At 48.0% G+C, this 21,950-nt stretch overlaps 1 protein-coding gene across 1 annotated transcript; it reads right to left on the bottom strand.

The window, feature by feature from the left end:
* Window positions 1–37: 37 nt before the first annotated feature.
* On the bottom strand, window positions 38–20,506 carry KCTD19 (potassium channel tetramerization domain containing 19). The gene is made up of 16 exons (XM_028143107.2): window positions 20,492–20,506; window positions 18,951–19,247; window positions 13,075–13,225; window positions 12,115–12,306; window positions 10,737–10,868; window positions 8,596–8,806; window positions 7,030–7,190; window positions 5,675–5,778; window positions 5,107–5,249; window positions 4,830–4,913; window positions 4,447–4,561; window positions 3,448–4,075; window positions 1,818–2,009; window positions 1,535–1,689; window positions 1,151–1,252; window positions 38–267 (listed from the first exon to the last, which is right to left on the bottom strand). The coding sequence occupies exons 1-16, from the start codon at window positions 20,504–20,506 to the stop codon at window positions 154–156; spliced, it is 2,796 nt and encodes a 931-aa protein (XP_027998908.2). The 3' UTR covers window positions 38–153.
* Window positions 20,507–21,950: the final 1,444 nt, after the last annotated feature.

Here is a 21,950-nt window from a genome sequence, read left to right as displayed (position 1 = left end):
GCATTTCAGAGAGGGTTCTGAGGACTTTGACTTGTTATTTACTCTTTTATTTGTTTATAATAAAAAATAGACTGATACATGCATTCTGGGACATCCTTGGTTCAAATGAGTCTTGGAAGCCCGGGACATGTGGGGGTAGTGTCTCTGGGTACCCTAGCCCTCTTGTAAGTACTTGCCCAGGATGGAGTAAGAGACAGACCTAGACAGGCCCCTCTGGATGAGCAGGTTCACGCAGCAGCCGTATTTCCTGGCGAAAGGCAGTGTGAGCTGGAAAGGAAGGTCATTCTTATCCCTGATTTCCTGTCCAGTTGCCTGCTCTAGTTCTGTGTGGGCAGGTCTTCCCGGCTGGGCAGGGGCAGGGTAAGGCCAGTTGTTGGGAAACTTCAATGCTCTTGGGCTCATTTCTACCTACGGACATCTTACAGGGCTGTGGCTAAGAGTGGCTATCAGGGAACTGACCAGAGGGTCCAAAAATGCCCCTATTTTCCCACTTTCTAGCTGTAGATGCTGATTTCACCTTTCTAATGACACCAGAGGCCTGATAATTTGGCACTAGTGAGTGTGTGGTAAAGGTGTTAGAATAATGTACTTGATTACAGAAATACCAGATTAAAGAGAAATTAGCTAAATCTTTTTCACCTACAATGTTAAATATAAACTTTGAAGCCTACAATCATTTTAAGGAATCAAAAAACAAAACCCTGGGTCATTTCTTTGCCCTTACTGAACATTTTCTTTTTCCATATAAAAATGCTTTAAAGCAGCTTAGGTATAAAAGGAATGTACAAAAGTGGTGACATTATGGTTAAGCAGGCGAAGTTGGTATCACCTGTTGAAAAGGTCTGACTCCCAATAGTTTCTCTGATTTCAGCATCCCAAAGTCTTGGGCTTGTATGATGTGCTTCCCTGAGAGTGGCTATTGTTGGTGATGAAGGCAAAATTAGTATCATTGGAGGAAAGCTACAAAACCAAGTAGCCTGAATACTGCTTTTTGACCACTCTGGACTGGGTAACTTCAGCTGTCCTTCCTCCCCACCCCCCACTGGACCCAGGGACCTGAGGTCTAGTTGTCCACCTTGCCTTCTGGGAAGCAAGACACAGTGCCCCTCTGAGGCATCCTGCATCCCAGTGGGGTGCAGGTGGCTCTCACCTCCACCCAGCTGTGCAGGCGTTCCTGGGTATGCCGGTCATTCTTGAAGCCGGTGATGGCCAGCAGATCCACCACAAACTGCTTGGGGCTGATGTGCAAGGTCTGCCAGGAGAGCCCACCGTCAGGCAGGGCCGGGGTAGCTGCCTGACGTATTTGCTCTCAGCCCCTCAGAGTGGGATGCACAGCTGGGCTCCCTTGGGCCTGCAGTAGCTGCAGGGACCAGGGGGCACCGTCACCCCACACTGCCTTGGCCAAGGCTTGGTCCAAATGACATTTCCTTGTCTTCCTGTCCCGGTTCCTCTTGCCACCCTTCTGTCCCTGGCCTACTCCCCACTTATTGTGGGGTCAGGGGACAGGAGGAGAGGGAACCTGTCGTGTACATACCCACAGTCGGTTGGCCAGGGAGACCACCTTGGCTGTGATGGCTTTGGGGTCCTTTTGTCTGATGGAATCCAGGATGATGTCAGTCAGGAAGCGGTGACATTTCTGTGCATAAAACATCTCTTCCCAGGACAGAGAGAAACTCAGGAAGGTCACCTCTAAGAGGAGAGAGTAGATGTGGCCCCTTCTGCCCACATCTAGGGCCTTAGAGGCAGCCTGTGGAAGGGCTTCTGAGGGATACTCCCCCTGGAGGACCCTCGGGGGGCTCGGCCTTGGACATCCTCACCTCGGGGCAGGGGGCTGGCTGAGGGCAGTGTGTGCCTCAGGATGTCCATCTGTGTGGTGTAGACGATGCTGTCCTCAAAGAACATGCAGGAGCCATCGCTGCCCACCACAGGGGGGTGGCTCACCTTGAGGATGACCCCTGCGCTGCCTACGTCACTGGCCTCAGGCAGAGGCTGCTCAGGGTCAGGGCTTTCTGAAAAAGTGTGTGGGGGGGAGGGTTCTTAAGCCACCTCAGAGCTCAAGCAGGGAGGGACCTCTGGAATACAGTCAGTCACCCCAACCTTCCCGCAGCTGCTGCCTCCAGCTTCTCGGAAGTGGCACCCTGGGTTGGCAGGGGGCTGTCCTGGCTCTCCTCTCTACGTTGCCCTGGAATCATGGCAAGCCAAATCCTAAATTGCAGGACTCCAAGGAACTCTCCAAATTTCGCTGCTGAACTGAGACTGGTATCAAATAAGGCCGATGATAACCCAGCTGGGGACTGGGGACCTTGGTAGTTATAAAATGGGAGGAGCTTTTTGGACGAGCCTTTGATGTATGTCCACTCTGAAAAGAGTGTTTGACAGAGCAGAGGAAGCAGCCCATCATGGCCATCCTTGGCACCTGTGCTCTGCACCTCTCCCCCAGACACAGCACACCTCGTACTCCAGCTCGCTGCCCTGTCCATCCCACCTCAGTAGCCATCCACTTCCTTGCAGTCACCCAAGCTAGAAACCTGACCCCTCTGACCCAATCCTTAATCCCCTTCTGCCCCCGAACTGTCTAGCCTGTTTCATCTAGAATGACTCCCCACTCTAACTTCTGGAGCCAGCTTTCTGAATGCACACCTGACTGCTCCCTTGTTTGTTTTTAAATAATTTTTTTGTTGATTTCAGAGAAGGGAAAGGGCGAGAGACATAGAAACATCAATGATGAGAGAATCATTGATCGGCTACCTCCTGCTCTCTCCCTACTGGGGATCGAGCCTGCAACCCGGGCATGTGCCGAGCAGGAATCCGAGCCATGACCCTCTGGTTCATAGGTTGACGCTCAACCAGTTAGCCACACTGGCCGACCATTTTTAATTTATTTTACTCCCTTGTTTAAAATGCTGCAATGGCTGCCCACTCCCCTTAGGATCAGAGCAAAGTGCCAGGTCCTGAACTTGGGCCACAAGACCTGTTCTGATTACTTTGTCTTCAGTCTTATCTGCCTCTAGGTCAGTGATGGGCAACCTTTTGAGCTTGGTGTGTCAAACTTCGCCAAAAAACTGAGCATAACTCGGGTAGTGTGTCACTTTGAGGAAAAAACATTATTTCGCGATATTTATAGTTTAAATAACATAAATGTATAATTGTTATATATAATTGTATTTAATAAACCAAAAACTAAATATTTAGTGTTGACACGCATGTCAGAGGTTCGCCATCACTGCTCTAGGTGAAGCCTGGCCTCCAGCTAGACTGATGACCTGCTTCCACAGCACCAAGGCTTCTCTTCCTTCCTCTGTTGAGTCTCGCCCCAGCCGCCTCTGTGCTCCATGATTTCATAGGCGCCCCCTTCCCAAACGCTTTATGTGGTTTCTCGGCCCCTCAAGCCATGCCTCTGTGTTAGTCACTATCGGTATCTGCTGCTTGGCACAGAGCTGGACTCACCTCTCTCCTTTGACTTTTGCTTGCCCCAGTCCTTCAGGGTGACGGCTCTTTTTGCGGGGAAGTATGGTTTAAACGTTGGCTCTGGCCCTTTGTCTTTGGCTCCAGCTCCAGCCCCTGCCTGCAGACCTGGGTCCTTCTCTGAGGCTGTGGAATGACCTTTCCAGGAAGTTGAGGTACTGGGCTGGGAAGCAGCCTCACTCCCCGAGGGGAGCTGCAGGGTGGCCTCCTCCAAGGCACTGTTCAGAGGAGCCGGCAGAGGCTGGAATTCCCATTGTTTGCAATTGACCATGTCCCATTCCCTGACCAAGGAGATGAGTTTTTGCATGGGTGTGACAGGAGGGTCTCTGGTTTCACATTTCTGTGTGACGTTGACTGTGGTGGACTTCTTTTTGGGGGGACTTTCAGGGCAGGCCCCCCAGTGTCTGGGGTTGGCACATAGGCTGGAACAGTGGGAGTATGTGCTGGGATTGCCTGCCCGCTTGGCACCTCGGCACAAGGACATCTGGATGGTCCTGGAGTACTGCTCAGCCTCCTCCATTTGGCTGGACCTGGCCAGGGTCCCCTTGGCCTTGTTCCAGGGAGTCCTGTCATTGCAGTCCTGGAAGTCCCCAGGCATGCAGGCTATGGTCTGGGGAGGGAGGGCAGAACAGCTCTGGGCATGTTGTGTTTCCACATTGGAGCCTCCCCAGGTCTAATAAGCTGGGCCTCCGAGACTTTACTTGCTCACCCAGGATGTTCCCATCCCCCACATGGTCCACCAAGGAGCTTTGCTTAGTCTGAGTGGGGTGGTGTCAGCCCAGGGGCCTCTCAACTCCAAAGGGACATATCAGCATCCCAGGCCACAGCAGCCAATGTGCCCTGTGCGTCTGTCCAGGTTCAGAAGCCAGTTACTATGCTAGCTGCACCACTCTGCTCTGCCCCCCAGTAGCAAAGCCTGCCCTGAGCTTTGTGGGAGTGTCCTTTGAGGACACCACTAAACTAAAGAGGGCTGGGCCTTACTTCTTTGGCATCTCTACCAAACTCCACCAGCGACTCGGGCCCTTCCGTCACCACATGCAACCTCCTGATGGGAAAAGCTTCTTCATTTTCAGATTCCTTCTCCTGGGTCCATGACCTGCAGACTCCAAGGAGGATTGGTTAGTGAGCAGAAGCTTCTAGCCCATTGCCCTGTCGGGCAGGCTGGCTGAGAGTGAACTCTGGACAGTAGGGGAGAAGGGACGTCTAAAGGGTTTTGGCGTAAGTCAATGCCCAATCCTGGCCTGCCCCACCCCCTTAATCCCAAGAACAGGTCCTACTGGGAAGTGGGACTTAAAACTGGATTCCCATGAGGAATATAAAGGAACAAACTCCAGAATGTGGGGCCTGGTGCAAAGTCCCCTTACTTGTACGCCTCACACTGGGCAAGGGCTTCTGAGAGGGATGGGATGTGGTATTCCTCCACCTCCTGGCAGAAAAGGGGCCACTCCCTGCGGACGACAAGGAGATGTCGGACTGGGCAGCTGGTGCGAGTGTGGGTGGGGCACAGGCCTGCAGAGCTGCTGCCTCCAACAGCAGTTCACATGTTGGAACTACTAGACCCCCCTCCCTGAAGGCTGCAGACCTGTTTCCTTTGATACAGAGGAATGGGGTTTCATCGTGCACTGTCCTTCCTTCGCTTACTTAAATTCAGATGGTAAGAACAGTTTTCCAAGTCTCAGGAAGTTGAGAACGTGTCGAAACATTTGGCCATCTCCGTGGATCAGCAGGGTCTGTCCATACGTGATCCAGTACGCTCTCTGAGGGTTGGACAGCAGTTCTGGATACTGTAAGGGATTGGACACCAGATGGTTAATCTGTTAGTCAAAGGGCTAGGTCTTTAGTAAAGCAGATCAGTCTTTTCTAGCTTCATTTTCCCGACCATTCTAGAACAGAGGCTTTGGGATCTGTTGGCCACAGAGAGCCATACTGGGGAGCAGAGCATCTAGGAAGAAGCACATCGTCTTTGCTTCAAGTTTTTCTGGTTCCTAGACCACCCTCTTGAGGCATCTGGAACCCCACCCTCCCTCTTTCTTAGTCCAGGCCCCTCAGCCTGGCCTCCTCCCTACCCAGACTCCTGAGGGCCTTCCCAGCTGTTCCTATGGAAAGAGCAGGCAGAAGGTCCTTGCTCTAAGCAGGTGCTGAAGGCTATGTAAGGGTCAGGAGACCGGTTCCAAAGCTGCTCAGCTACAGAAGCCTGGGGCAGCAGTACCTTCAGCAGGGTCTGCAGGGTGGTTGCATACCAGTGGCTTCCAACATAAACCTTGATGATCTGTTGAGGGGAATACACAGTAATCTCTGCCATCCACTCCTCATCTAAGGAAACCAATGAGAGAGGACATACCACTTAGGCCAGAAGGTAAATTTTGGTCAACAGTGTATTGCATGTTAAGACTCAATATCTTCACCAGTCATACTGTGTTGCCTACTCTGAGAAGCAGCTGGAATCCCTGACACCAACCTTCTCGGCTACTCAGGGCTTCCTGCGGCTCACCCTCTCGTTTCCTGGTTTCCAAGCCAGGGACTTGGGATGGGACAGGTAAGCCCTTTGGAATCGTAACCCCAAGGGCATTGCTCCTCCTCCCCTGACCCACCTCTCTCAAGAAAGCTGAACTGAGGTTCATGTCTACTCACATTGCTACCTGCCTCTGGTTTCCGGCTGGGTGTGCCCTGGGTAGGAAGCTTTTCATGTGGTTACTTTGACTGGAGCTAGGAGTCCCTGGTTATGTTTGCGCTTATGGTTTGGTGAATGTCATAGCGCCTGCTCTCATCAGTTCACTGACACTTCTTTAGAGAACAGGCCTCTAGACATGTCTGGAGAATGGGGCTTTCTTCTGGGGATGACTAGATATTTGGGAACCAGTTTCTATTGAGCTTTGTAATGAGCGATAGGTATATAACTAGATTATAATTAGGTAAGGGGTAAGAGATACATAATTAGATTGTGAGCTCTGTGAAGATAAGGCCTGCATTTGTTTTGGTCACTTTTGTACACCCAGTGTCTACTTTTGTCTTGGTATATGGTAGGTGCTCAACAAATATTGCATGCTGCAGAATGACAATATACAGACTAAACTTGACCAGAAAAACTTTTGTTAATAGGAGGTTATAGGCAGATGGTGAGAACAACTCTGTCTTTGGACTCAGACTTCACTCCAGCTCAGTCATGATCTAACTCTAGAATTTGAGCAAGTTACTCCCCTGAGCCTCTGCCTCATTGATTAAATAGACTCAGGGACTGTTTCTCCCTGGATGGCAGTGAGGATGGATGAGCACATGTCAGCACCCAGTGCTGGAGCAGGCATGCCTCGGGGTCCGTGCAGCCCCGTACTGGGTCAGTCTCAACTGCCCAGTCTGTACTGCCCGAGGCTACTTGTGGGCATGGGGTAAGAAGGGTCACTTCCCATGAAAGTTTCCCTTTAGGCACAGCCCACAGATGTTGGTCGGTCTGGCTTTCCTTTCTTTTTCCATGTACAGTTCTTGGCCCTGGCCAGCCCCATCTTTCCCCTCTGATCCTCCAGACCCTCCCCTGATGCTAAATTCAAAACAAGAAGCTTCTTCATTTACTGAGCACATCCATGGGTGCCAGAGTCCTCGGTTCCAGATGAGTCTTCAGAGCCACTTTCATTGGCTCATAGGTGATGTCCCTCTTGTCCAGGAAGGCACAGAGCTCATATACCTCAGAAATGGTTTCGGTCAGGGGCAGCCGGCAAGTCCCCAGCCAGTTCCTGCCCAGGGGAGAGGTCTGTCACAGAGAGCCCCAGTCCTGCACCACTAACATCATTTCCTTGATTTAACTGGGAATCTGGTGTTATCTGTAAGACAGTAAGCTAGTCACACACAGTCACCCTTTTGGAGCTGATCTTGACCTAGTTTAGCTGAGCCCTCTAGTCTAAATCGACTAATTGCAAGCCTCCAGGCCTTATCTCAGGTTGAAAAGCCAGGCCAGGGCCCAGCCACAGCTTTCCTATCCTCCTAAGTATCTGCCCAAGACATCCAGTCATCATGTGGTAACCTGCCACGGACTTGGTAGTTGACTAGTACCCTGTGTGCCCAAGAAAGTCTGAACATCAACCCCCTGCATCCAGAGGTGCTTGTCTGTGTCTTCTGGGACATAGGGGTGGGCTACAAAGGCCCACAACAACGATATTGGGATAGGATAGCATTGAGGGTTGGCTGATCTCTCCGGCACTCAGAAAAACCTACTTCTATCTTTAGTTTTGGTACCAATGTATTTTGTGAACCTAAAAGAATTGCTCCACCTTGGCCAGGTGGCTCTGTTAGTTAGAGCATTGCCCCTTACTTACACCAAACACCTAACGGTTCGATCCCTGTTAGGGCACATACTTAGGTTGCAGGTTCAATCCCCTGTTGGGGCACATACAAAAAGGCAACTGATTGATGTTTCTTTCTCCCCCCCCCTCTCTCCTCCCTCTCTCTCTCTCTCTCTCTCCTTCTCTCTCTCTTCTCTCTCTCTCCCTCCCTCCTCTCTCTCCCTCCCTCCCTCCCTCCCTCCCTTCCTCCCTCCTTCTCTGTCTTTCTAAAAATCAATAAAAACATATCCTCGGGTAAAAGTTAAAAGAAAAAAAAAGTCCCACTCCGAATCTCAGCTCTCCTCCTATAAAGCAGAATTGGAATCCATGCCCCTGTACTAATGGAGACATTCTGAGCTCATTCCTTAAGGCAAAGGCCAGGTATCACCTCCTCTGTGAAGCCTGCCTTGCCTTACTTCGGGGAGACTCATCCCTAGCTCTGGCCTCTCTGTGTGTCCAGTGAACCTCTGAAGGATTGGGGGGAGGACCTTTGTAGGAGGATCTGCATTGGGGGGGGGGTCGGTAACACTTAGCATCCTGAGGGTTGTGACTGTGGCTTGGTCACCTCAGACCTAGCTTAGGGCCAGAACCAGAGCCATGGTTTGCAGAGAACAGAGATAGGGGCCAGTTTGGGAACCTTGGCACCTTGACACCAGCCCTCCCCTCTGAGGCTGGGGTTCAGTGATGGTGGTGGGAGTGGCTAAGATGATGGGTTTGCCCCTAAGGACACTTCCTCCCTCTGGCTGGCGGGGCCCAGGTGTTTCCTAGGGAAAGGCAAAGCCCACCCTGAGGGGCTGAGCTGTGCTGAGGGGGGCCTTACCTGACGTGCTGGAAGAGAACCCCATTCCCCGTGATGTACAGTCTAGTTCCGTCCAGCGTGCTCTCTATGCGGAGCTGCCCCAGTGCGGAGTCTGGGTACTTGACCAGCACACCCAGGGCCATCATGTACAGCGGCTTCACAGACTCCAGGCCGGCTGCACGGCCCCCCTTCCCCGGGCTTGGGGGAGGACAGGAGGTCCGGGAACAGCCACCTGTGCCGGGAGAAAGGGTGACTCCTAGACCCCTCATAGTCATACCTATATCGGGACCTTTGGCTCTCCTTCCTGCTGCTTTGAAATAGTACTGAAGAGGTTTAGAACCAGCTTACTTCCTTGCACAGCCCAGGTCTGGATCTTCTCAAAATCAGTATAGTTTTTCATTTCTGAGTCAGGTTTAGAGGTCAAAACTGTTAGTTGGGAGGGAGTGGGGAGAAGAGAGAAATCTGCTGCATCACTAACATTTGGAGTTCAGAATTTGGGGCGCGGCAGCCACCTGGCCCTGCCTCTGCAGGAACCTCTCCGGTAACCGGCCAGGGGAGAGTTCAGCAGCCATAGCACAGAACCCAAGGTGTGCTCCAGCTTCCCGATTCACGCTGTCTCCCTTCTGGGCAGAATTTCCCCCAAAGACACAGTAGGTGTTGTTACTTTCAGGTGGGCATTTGGGTTGCTGGCTCACGGGCAGGACCTTGTTCTCCTGCAGTGGGCACAATGCACAGTCTACAGTGGCCACAGTGGGCTGATGGGCAAGCTGCCTGGTGATTTTCATGGATCCTCTCCAATCCCAACAGCAATCCCACAAGAGGGGTAGTGCTAGCCTCACATCACAGCTGAGAGGCTAACGAAGCACCTTGTCCGAAACTGCAAAGCAGGACAGGAGCAGAGCCTGGCTCCAGGGCTACTGCAGCGTTTCCCTTAGGTGCGGTGCTTTATAAAGGCAAAGCCCACACTGCGTTGGGGGACTGCCGCGGCTTACAGAGCCCACCTTCACACAGCTCTTGTGGAGTAGGCACCTCTCCACCATCCCTCAGTGACCCGAGTTCTCTGAGGAACAGAAGCCCTTGGGGGAGGGGTTTGAAGTCACATACCCCCTTCAGTGGATTGTTAGAGCCTGGGACAGGCCCCCCGAGACCTGCTGGGAATCTGGTGTTACCTGTAGGACAGTAAGCCTGGACACACACACACACACAGTCACCCTTTTGGAGCTGATCTTGACCTAGTTTAGCTGAGCCCTCTAAATCGACTAATTGCAGGCCTCCAGGCTTATCTCAGGTTGGAAAGCCATGGCCCCCAAATAGGATAGGAATTAATCTGCCAGGAGGGAGGCTGGGAGAGCTGGACCTGAACACAGGGAAAGGCCCATTCCCATGGGATAAATGTCTGGTGGTGTGCAGACCTCACTTCACACATGCTTGGCTCCATACATTCTCCAAACGCCTGCTGAGGCCACACTGAAGCAGCCAGCTCCTGAAACATGCACAGAAACTTCAATGGATGTGCAGGAATTGCAGAGTGGGACGAAAAGCAAATAAGAACCGTGAGGGGAGGAGCAAGCTGGAGTGAAGTAGCACCAGGAGCATGAAGGCCTGACTGGGTCAGGGTCAGGAAGTGTCAGGTCAGGGCAGAAACAGACACAGCAGCCAGGGGTTTCGAAATAGGGGACAAGGGAATTTGGAGGTGGGTGGGAACACTGAAGCACTAGTGAGGAATTTGCTTAAGCATTTCCCACCCCGCACCATGCCTGGAAAACAAAATTCGGGAGTGGCAGGTGGGTGCTCTAAGCTTCCAGTGTCTCTCCACTTGCACAAGCAGAGCAGACCTGCCTGGCCCCCGGGAAGTCTGCCATCAGGCCCAGCCTCCTTCCTAGGACATTCTGGCCTGGTTTCCCCATCTAGGCTGAGCTGGGCTACCTCCAGCCCCTGTTGGCTGTAAGCCATCCACCCTCAGTGGGGAGGCTGAACAGAGGCCACACGGGGCTTCAGATGGACATTCCTCCTCTTGATTCTGAGCCCAAACACCTGCTTCTTGCACAGCCAGCCAAAGCCCAAAGAGGTTGTGGGAGGGGAAATGTTTGTTCTTGGCTTTTCCAGCGCAAGCCTGACCACCCGAGTGTGAAGGGGAGGGCACGTTTCCCCGGGTGACATACCCATGTTCATCCGGTACAACCTCACGGCTTCAGTGAGTGCAGGGATTTCCAGAATTTCCACTTCTGCTTCTAACACATCGATATTGGAGAAATTATCTGGTAGTAAAATCTTCTGTGAGCGAAGAAAATTCACTTGAAAAGCAAAGGAAAACCAAATGAGTTAATGAAGTAATTTCTAATTTAACTGAAGGTCCAGGTTTTGACAGGTGTTTCGTGCTGCAACTTATCCTAGGTTCTCCTTGTTCTGAAACGTTTTTTAAACATACCTGGTTAGATTAGCTTTAAGTCTGTGGTTTTCAAGGTGAAAGACCACAAATTACTTTGTCTTCCTGTAGTGGAGGCCATGGGTGTGGTCTCCCACGGCCTGGCCTGGGGCTCCCAAGCCAGGACCTCCTGGTGAGCACATTGGCACTGAGACTTACCCTGTGAGTCTTGACCCAAGAGCAGGTCATTCCAAAAGGCAGTTGTCTTGCTGCTTAGAGAGGAAGGGCCCAGCTGAGCCTGGGCTGGCAGGTGGCACTTGCAGTCTGTCCCTGCCTGGACTGCAGTGTAGGAGGCAGAGATGCAGCCCACGCTAAAGCCCTGTGTGAATCAACTTGGAGACTCAGAAGCACATCACAACTTTCCAGGTGGCTATGAATATGATGGCTGGGGTTTCAGGCTTTGGGCCCGTAGTACAATTGGGTGTTTCCTGCCCTATTCATCTAGGTGGCAGCAGCATCTTAGAATCAAAGGGGCATTCAGTTCACACCCCCACCAGAGCTTGTCCTAGGGCAGTGGGGGGAGGGAGGCTCTCTTCTGTCCAGGGTTGAAGATCTCACCCCTCCTTAGGTCACTAATTCAGGTGGATAATTCTACAAGGACTCTGGGGAAACTCTCACCATCCACCTTCCTTCCCTTTTATTCTTATTTAATGGAAGTGAGAGCAGGTAGGGGCCATCCTTTGAAATACCCCTATTTCGTCATTTGATGAACCTAGGGTTCGGTTCCTTGGTGAGAGGAACCAAGGCCTGGAGCCCACTTGGATACATAAGGGCAGAACAAGGTGAGTAGCTGACCTTGGAGTCCAGCTCAGGGCCTTGCCCTTCACACCACCTCTTGTGGTCCCTGACACTGCTGCAGTCCCTTACACCCAGGCCATCCCCAGTGAACAAGGAACAAAATAGCCCTGAGGCAAGAAGGAGTCTAAAGCTGGGATTCTGCTCGCCTCCCCAAAGGCTTTGTCATGCCCCCTCCACCTCTGCCCAGGGAAGCCCCTGAGGTCCTAAGCACCAAGCTGGGCCTCTATGTGGGGAGGAGTGGATGCTCTCTATCAGTCCACCCCCCTCCTCCCACCCCGACCCCCACTGTTGCCCTCTTCCCGCCATAGAGCAATCACCAATGAACCGGAACTCGCTGCACTCGCACTCGATCAGGGCCACAGTCTCAGCCAGCCACAGCAGGTTGTCCTCAGTCACCAGGCTTGGATACTTGGCCACTAGGTCTAGGGGCAGGAAGCAGTAGTGCACTTCCTCTTCCGTGTCTAGCAGTGGTGTGTCCATGAGCCCCAAAGGTGCCTTATCATGTAGGCCTGGAGGAGAACGGGCAAAGGGTGTCACCACCTCCTAGAGGCCACCAGGACTCTCACTGACCCAGGGGTCCCAGAGGAAGCTGAAAAGATCCACCCAGGAGATGGTCCCTGCCTGGTGCCTCCTTCCTCTGTATTTAGATGTAACCCTAAGGTTTGGCAGGAGTGTGGGGGGAGCAGGGCATGGACATCTAGTTTTTCTCTAGTGAAGGGCAGTGGGACATGTTATAAAATTTTGGCTTATGTATCCAAAGTTATTAAATTCACATTGGTTATCTATTTGGTTCTTTCCAATTGATCAAACCAACCATTGTGACCTACAGGTAAAAATAGATCCTTTTGACTCTCCTGGAAGCCCCAAACCCATCCATAATCGTGAGTGGTTGTTTGGTGTCTCAGTTAGGCTAATCCATCCTGCAAGGCACACATCAGACAGGGAACACTTGGGGACATTCCTTGTGTGGTGGTGAGAGTGACTTGAAAGGAGGTGGAGTTCCCGGGCTACTAGGAAGCGTGGAATTCCGCCCAGCTCTGCCCGAGTGAAACCGATATGCAGAGGAATGAATGTGGAGGAGGAGGTTTGCTGCCAGTGGGTGAGCAGCCATGGAGAGGGCATGGGACAGGGTACAAGATCCAAGAAGATGACAGTGAGATAGAGAAGTCATTCAGAACTCGTTCAGAAATCAGGGTACTCTCTGGATGGAGGCCACTTCTGTTAGGATGAGAAGGGAAGCTGGTGGGGGCTTCGGGAGGGTCAGCCTGTGATTATACCTGTGAAGGCTGGGCTTTTTATAGGAAATTCCGAGGGTTTGCTGATACACTTCCACGTTCGCCAGTAGTTCAGAGATGCTCTCTCGGCAACAGGTATGTCTGCAGGCCGCACGCGTAGATGGTGTTTCCCTTCCTTCAGATTATCTAGAGTCTTGGATAAAGAAGATGGAAATTCTAAACCAAATAATTATCCACCGGCTCTAGGGTAAAATGCCAGAAAAAATAGTACATGACTTACTTTGATAAATGTTTTGGAATAGAGTCAATCACACAAATATGTACAAATTTAGGTCTGTAAGATGACATGCTGATATTAAAAATCTCAATGATGATTTCTCTCCTGATTTTTGAAATAATTTTTGGATTATAATTTACGTGGATTAATAGTTATCTATTTTACACAATCTGAAGCATAACTCCTACTTAACTATCAAAAACTTGAGATTTTCTGTTATCGTTTCCCCTTAAGAGTTCAAAAACCCTTCTGACCTGTTAAAATTGTTGTGCTCTGCTTGTTTGTGCTCCTCCTAACCATGGAACCTGGACTAACTAGGGAAATGGAGGTGGCACGGGGTACGTTGTTCAAAGTGCTCACACCCATTCGCTCATTTATGCCAACACAGCTCTGGGAGGCAGATGTGGTGTTTGCATTCCGATTTTGCTGATGCGTCAGTTGTGGTCAAAGGATTTGTGACTTGCCCAAGCAGTCTTCCACTTCAAGGATCAGGTGACCAGGGGTGGGCTGAGGCGGGAGTGGAGCACCCAGCTAGGCAGAGCTGAAGCCCAGGCAGGGGGGCTGTGTGTCTTCATACCACCTGAACTCAGGAACCCATTCTCCCTCAAATGTCCTGCTCAAGGGGCAGGTTATCATAACATCAAGCCCATTTTTTTCTGTCCCTAGCTTAGAAGAAAAATTTCTTAAGACATTTTTGGATATAGCTGGAAAAGTCATCCTGCAAAGGCATCACATGGCCAGTTTTTTCCTCTAAGGGCCACATAATGGATAGAAAACCTCAGATTCAGTATGAAACTAATAAAAGAACCTGCTTTTAATTCCTGTCTACCCAGGTGAGGCTTGTGAAATTGTTCATGGAAATCCCGAGATTTGAGAAGAGCCCTCTGGTGGCTATGGCTATAAATTGCACCCACATAACTACTTAAGATCTGCAAAGCGTGGGGACCAGAGTGAGGCTTCCCCATTTAGGGTGGCTGGTGGACTTGTGGAAGGACTGGGGTTTGAGTCTTGACACTGTCCCTTAAAAGCTAACATTTATTGCCCAGGCACTTTTAAACTAAATCCTCCTAATGTATCCCCGACCCACGAAGTAGGATCTAGCACTATCAGTCCCATTTAGCAAATGGGAAACAAGGCCCAGGAAGAGAAAGAGTATTTAGTGCCCCAAGTAAGTGGAGATGCTGGGAATGGAACCCAAGATTCTAGAGCCCATGTTCTTAACCACTGCTCTTAACCAGCTGCCTCCTTCTTGTCACTTAACCGCTCTAAGCCTCAGGCTCCTCACATGCAAATTGGAAATAGTAAAATCTGGGAGGTAGTGTTGTAGGGATTAAAGGAAATAATGTTAAGTTCAATTTCATTTCTCTTAGTGGTCAGAATCCAAACTACCTTTCCACCTTCATCTCTCACCATTATTTCATCCCCACCCCATCATCAGTGACATAAATGCCACAAAACTCTAAAGGGAGAAGGGAGGAAAGGAAGGAATAAAGGAAGGAAGGGAGGGAGGGAGGGGGGAGGAAAGAAAGAAAAAAGGAAGGAAGGGAGGGAGAGGAGGAAGGGAGGAGGAGAAGGGAGGGAGGGAGGGAGGGAGGGAGGGAGGGAGGGTACTTCACAGAGCTAGACTCCCAGCTGTCCTTTGCCTTTGCTAACTGAAGTTGCCATAGAGTGTGCGGTTGGTCTTCTATGGACTTCGATGCCACTTCTATCTGCCTGAATATTACTTCTAGAATTTTTATTCTTCATATGATCCAGAAAGTTATTAGAAGATTTCTTTAAAGAAAATACAGATTTGAATTCAGATGGCTAATTGCTAGCACAAGGATAATTAATGTTGTTTTTGGCCTAGATAGTAATGAAAAACAAGTCAATCAGAAGCAACATAAGACTGATGGCACAGGAGCAGTGTGTGTGTGTGTGTGTGTGGGGGGGTGATTGCCAAAAGATGGCTGACAAATGCACTGCTGGCAGAGCTTTGGGACTTAATGGAAGTTTTCCAAAGGAGCAGCAGTGCTCAGAGATGCCTGATGCTCTGATATGGGCTGTTGCTCTACTCTTTTAAAAAATATATATTTTTATTGATTTCAGAGAGGAAGGGAGAGGGAGAGAGGGAAACACCAATGAAGAGAATCTTTGGTCAGCTGCCTCTTGCACACCCCACACTGGGGATTGAGCCTGCAACCAGGGCATGTGCCCTGACCAGGAATCGAACTATGACCTCCTGGTTCACAGGTCAACGCTCGACCATTGAGCCATGTCGGCCAGGCACACTGCTCTATTCTTCATGGCACTTACTTCTGCCTGACATTGTATGACTATATGATTCATTCTTTTTTTAAAATATATTTTTATTGATTTTTTTACAGAGAGGGAGAGGGATAGAGAGTTAGAAACATCGATGAGAGAGAAACATTGGTCAGCTGCCTCCTGCACACCCCCTACCCGCAACCAAGGTACATGCCCTTAACTGGAATTGAACCTGGGACCCTTCAGTCTGCAGGCCGACGCTCTATCCACTGAGCCAAACCGGTCAGGGCATGATTCATTCTTATATCTCTAGTGCTTGATCTGTGATTGCTGCTCAATTCACAATAAATGTCACATTTAAAATCAAGGCAATAATAGGTATCAAGTGTGCCCTTCGAGGCCAAAGCTACAGGCTGGGGGAAGATGGGATAGGCAGGTGAGTGGGGATTGGTAGAGAGATAAGGGTTGCAGTTGTGCAGGGATGAGGAGTGGAGAGCAGAGCAATGTAAACCCAGATGCCTGTCTTCTAGAAGCTTCTCATCTCATTCTGATTGTTGGCTCCTTCTCATGGCTTCCCAACAAAGCCTACCATGTTACAGATAATCCTGAGTTGGATTCTCCACCTGTTGAGTGCATGGGAACTTCAGTTAATGGGAGGCAAGGTCCCCTTTTTATTGTTAGGGGCTAAATCTGAAGGACTCTACAGTGAAGAACACCAACTGTTTAGGACAGTTTAGTTATGTGCTGTCTAATGTGGTAGCCATTAGCCACATGAGGCTAATGTGACCGTCTGAGATATGTCATAAGTATAAAGCACACATCAGATTTTAAAGACTTAGTACAAAAATATAAAATATATCAATTTTAATATTTTGATTACATGTTGAAATGATAGTATCTATATATATAAAAGCCTAAGCAACCGAATGACCAAACAACTGAACGATGGGTCGAACGGTCGCTATGACGCGCACTGACCACCAGGGGGCAGACGCTCAATGCAGGAGCTGCCCCCTGGTGGTCAGTGTGCTCCCACAGCCAACCTCCTGAAGTCCTTCCCACCAGCTGGCCGGTCCCAACCGGCCCTGATCAGGACTGGGCAAGACAGCCCTGATTGGCCCCATTCGCTGGCTAGGCTGAGGGACCCCACCTGTGCACAAATTTGTGCACTGGGCCTCTAATTTTAAATATATTGGGTTAAATAAAAATATATTGTTAAAATTAATATCACCTGCTTTTTTATTTTTTTAAATGTGGCTACTAGAAAATTTAAAATTACATGTGTAGCTCACATTATATTTTTATTGTATCATCTCCTTTTATCCTTAAAGCTTATAGGAATAACCAGCTGCCTCCCACTTGTCATGTAACCTCTCAAAGCCTCAGGCTCCTCACATGCAAAATGGAGACACTAAAATCTGGGAGGTAGTGTGGTAGAATGCTTTCAGTAAATACTGGCTGAATGCATTAAGTTGTGCTGCCTGAGAAGAGTCTTTAGACTAAGAATTGGCAAGCTCCATTTTCTCCAAGCAATTGTTTGTACATTTAGGCAAGAAACTGAGTCTCTGAACAGGCCTTAGTGAGGAAAGTGATGGAAATGTGTGAGGCTGTTGATTTGCTTGATGACTGTTCATTCTCCAGCTGTATTTACACTCAGCTTCAGTGAATAAATACAGCTTCGGTTGTGCCAACCTAAATGTTTATTATTTTTGAAAACACCATTTCCAAAACATAAGCACTTGTTTTACGGTCTGTTTTAGAAAGGCCAATCCACATGATTCTTTGAATACTCTACCGCACACAATTTGGAGTTTTGGAATTGGACCAACTCATTGGCCTCTGAGTGGTTACCTCCCATTTAGAAGTTGTTTTCAGTCTCAATTTGGGAAGTGAAGACAGCAAAGGCGTTAAAGGGTTTGATAAATGTTTGTATTACAGGCTTATGTGATTTAAAAATGGTTCTTAAAAAAAAAATTGCCTTTGTCTCTTTGGTTTTCTGCAGTGAACAAGTGGCTTCTTCCTTTTCCCCACAAATCGGTGCCTTGTTATAGAGTCATCAGCAATCTTGACATGCCAGGCCATTTAAATGATTTTGAAGCCACTTGTAAGCAATTCTAGTAGTCCATTCTTGGGGTAGTTGAAAATTTTTAAAATTCAGGTGGGTAGCTTGAAAAGGATACTACAACCACTTGCACTAGAGTATGTTAAGCATTTTGATGTCTAAATATATAATAACTTTTAAGAGAAAACATTTAATTATTTAGTAAGGAGTTCCTATAAAAATATACATTATAAATGTTCTCATTCCTACGTGACCCAGACATGCATGGTCTACCTCAATTTTCTTCTAAGAGGTGTTGGGGAGGCACAGTTGGATGTGCACTGAGCTGCAGTGTGGCTTGTTGGGTCAGTGATTGTGGAGATAAAGTAAGTAACACCTTGTCCAGATGGTGGGATTAATCTGAAGACTAGCTAAGGGTCCTTCCCAGTCATCTTCCAGGATAAAAAAAAAAAAAGTGATTGCAGCCTAGCCGGTGAGGCTCAGTGGTTGAGTGTCAACCCATGAAACAAGAGGTCACTGGTTTGATTCACAGTCAAGACACATGCCTAGGTTTCAGGCTTGATCCCCAGCAGGGGGTGTGCAAGAGGCAGCAGATCAATGTTTCTCTCTCATTGATGTTTCTATCTCTCTATCCCTCTCCCTTCCTCTTTCTCTAAAAATCAATAAAAACATATATTTTTTTCAAAAATGTCATTGTTCAAAAATTAGAAATATACTAAAGATAAGCCACAGAAATGATTTCTGTAATTTGGAGAAAATTTAAGAAAAAAGGCAATGGTCTTTGGTGATACTTTAATGGTTATAAGTAAAGGCATTTAAAGCTATTACTCACAATGAGAAAACAAGGAGTCTTGGAAAACAGAGAAGTGAAGGCAAAGGAAAGATTATGCAGTTTGGAGGACTTTCCGCTTTGCTGTAAATGTTGTGGACCTAACAGGCAAAATGAGAAGTACTACTCTTGATCAATCTTTTCGATTTTAAATCTCAGACACAGTGTATATAACAAACCCTACAATTTGTAAAGTTTTCACCTTTTAAAATTCAACAACAAAAACAGGAGAAGCTTAAAATAGGGTTTCAAGAGTCAAGAGCATACTCTCAGGAAGTGGTAAGTCTCATTCTGGGTCCATGTTGGCTGCTGGTATAGATTAAGCAGAATGAGGATGAAATCCTTTATTCAGAACATGCATTCTCAGTGTATTATTACTTTAACTTACTCATCACACTTCCCCATTAAGAGGGTCATCTTAGCAACCAAAATACAAAACAACACTTAGTGATGTAAGGCCTATGTTTACTGATCACCACTCCTGGAAGAGAAGAGTATCTTACCTGTAGCAAAGGCATCAGCTGCAAACCCAGTGCTTGCTCATAGAGCAGGTTCAGTTCTGCGCAACTGGAGAAGGAGAGTTTGGAGGTGTAGAGGTAATAGTGCACGTGCCTAAATGTGGAACCATCTCTGTCAATAAACAGCCTCTGGTTTTCCAAAGAAGTCAAAGCTGAAGCCTCTTTCCACAACAGGGAGTCTGGGAATTGAGCAAGTTTGCTTCTGGGAACTGAGAAATGCCAGCCCCCAACGTTGAAATGAAACAAATCCTCTGCTGACTCGTGAGGCATGCCAGGCTCCTCCTAAAGGGGAATGAAAAGAGAGCTATGCAAGAAAAGAAATAAAAAGCATCCATATTGGAAAGGAGAAAGTAAAACTATCTCAATTTGCAGAGGACATGTTTTTTCATATAGAAAAGCCTAAAAATTTCACTAAGAAATTGTTAGAATGAGTTCAACAAGGTTAATCAACATAAAAAGAAATCAACTGTATACTAGCAATCAACAACCCAAAAATAAAATTAAGAAAACAATTCTATTCACAATAGTATCAAAAGGTGTTACTTTATCTCCACAATCACTGACCCAACAAGCCACACTGCAGCTCAGTGCACATCCAACTGTACCTACCTAACACCTCTTAGAAGTACAAAATATTTAGGAATACGTTTAACAAAAGAAGTATAATACTTACACTCTGGAGACTTCAAAACATTGTTAAAAGAAATTTTAAAAGACCCAAATAAATGTAAAAAAAAAAATCCCATGCTTATGGATTGGTTGACTTAATATTGTTAAGATGGTAATATTCCCCAAATTGATCTACAGATTGAATATAATCCCTATGAAAATTCTAGGTGTCTTTTTTTTTTTTTTGTAAAAATTGACAAGCTGATGTTAAAATTCTTATGGAAATACAAAGGGCCCAGAGTAGTCAAAACAATCTTGAAAAAGGAGAACAAAATTTGAGGATTCACACTTTTCCGCTTTCAAAACTTATTACAAAGTTACAATAATCAAGATGGTGTGCTACTGGTATTAGGATAGATGTATGAAAAGTGGAATAGAATTAAGAGTCCAGAAATAAACCCTTACATTTAAGGTTAATTAAATTTTGAAAAGGTAGCCAAGACAATTCAATTAAAAGAATAGCCTTTTCAAAAAATGGTACTGGGAAGTAGCTGGTTTGGTTCAGTGGATAGAGCGTTGGCCTGTGGACTGAAGCAGCGGTCACCAACTGGTGGTCCGCAGACCACTGGTGGTCCATGATGTCCGAAAGGTTGGCCACCGCTGGACTGAAGGGTCTTGGGTTTGATTCCGGTCAAGGGCACATGCCCAAGTTGTGAGCTCGATCCCCAGTGTGGGGTGTGCAGGAGGCAGCCAATTAATGATTCTCTCTCATCATTGATGTTTCTAGCTCTCCCTCTCCCTTCCTCTCTGAAATCAATAAAAATATATTAAAAAAGAACTCTTACAACTCAATAATAGACGAATAACTAAATTTAAAAGTGGGTAAAGAATCTAAATATACATTTCTCCAAAGATACATAAATGGCCAACATCATGTGTAAAGGTACTTAACATTATTAGCCATCAGGAAAACACACAAAATTCACAATGAGATAGCACCTCACACCCACTAGAATGGCCTGAATCAAAACAATAGGTAATAATAAGTGTTGATAAAGATTGGAGAAATTGAAACTCTCATATACTGGTGTGAGTATAAAATGGTGCAGCTGGCTCTGGAAAACAGTTTTCTGGTTCCTCAAAATGTTAAACATGGAGTTACTATATGACCCAAGAATTCCACTTCTAGGTATAAACTCAAGAGAAATGAAAACCTATGTGTGTCCACACAAAAACTCACAGACAAATGTTCACAGAAGTGGTAAATAGTATATAAAATTTGACCTAAAAAAGAACCATAAAACAATATTGAATTCTAGGTAAAAATTATGCATGCTGAAGTAATTGGGATACAATGTACTGATATTACAACTTATTTTGAAATTAATAAAAATAAAATGGATTAATAGAGGAATAGATAGATGAACATGTACTAAAACAAATACAGCAAAATGTTCATTGTAGATGGTGGTTGTAAAATGTTCACTGCACAATTCATTCAACCTTTCTGAATGTTTCAAAATTTGCATTAAAATGTTGGTGGGAAGAAAGAGTGTTAAAGTAAGAGGTGGTTGCCTAAGAGAGGAAAAGTCCATTTCTCCAACAAAACCCTGAATCTCCAATTTTGACTGAGGAAGGAAAATAAATGCTTGCAACAAAGAAAGGTGCGGGGTTCTTTTCTCTTATAAGCAGCCTGGTCTCAATATTCAGATATAAAGAAGAACAATCCTATCTAATAAAAGAGTAATATGCAAATTGACTGTCACACCAAGACACAAGATGGCTGCCCCCATGTGGTCAAAGATGGCTGCCCCATGTGGACACAAGATGGCCACCACAAGATGGCCTGCAGGGGAGGGCAGTTGTGGGAAGTTAGGGGTAACCAGGCCAGCAGAGAAGGGTAGTTGGGGGTGACCAGGCCAGCAGAGGAGGGCAGTTGGGGGAGAATAGGCCAGCAAGGGAGGGCAGTTGGGGCGGGGGGGAGATCCAGGCCTGCAGGGGAGGGGAGTTGGGGGGGACCCAGGCCTGCAGGGGAGGGTAGTTGGGGGGGACCCAGGCCTGCAAGGGAGGGCAGTTGTGGGGGACTAGGCCTGCAGGGGAGGGCAGTTAGGGGTGACCGGGCCGGCAGAGGAGGGCAGTTGGAGGAGACCAGGTCAGCAGTAGAGGGCAATTGGGGAGTACCAGGACTGCAGGGGAGGGCAGTTGGGGGGGACAGGCCTGCAGTGGAGGATAGTTGTGGGGGACCAGGCCTGCAGGGGAGGGCAGTTGGGGGTGGGGGACCAGGCCTGCAGGGGAGGGCAGTTATGGGCAATCAGGCCAGCAGGGCAGTTAGGGGTGACTGGACCACCACAGGAGGGCAGTTGGGGGAGACCAGGC

The sequence above is a fragment of the Eptesicus fuscus genome, chromosome 21 (genome assembly GCF_027574615.1).
Source record: "Eptesicus fuscus isolate TK198812 chromosome 21, DD_ASM_mEF_20220401, whole genome shotgun sequence".
Lineage (NCBI taxonomy): Eukaryota > Metazoa > Chordata > Mammalia > Chiroptera > Vespertilionidae > Eptesicus > Eptesicus fuscus.
The sequence above is the reverse complement of the archived record's forward strand: the minus strand, read 5'-3'. Positions and strand labels throughout refer to the sequence as shown.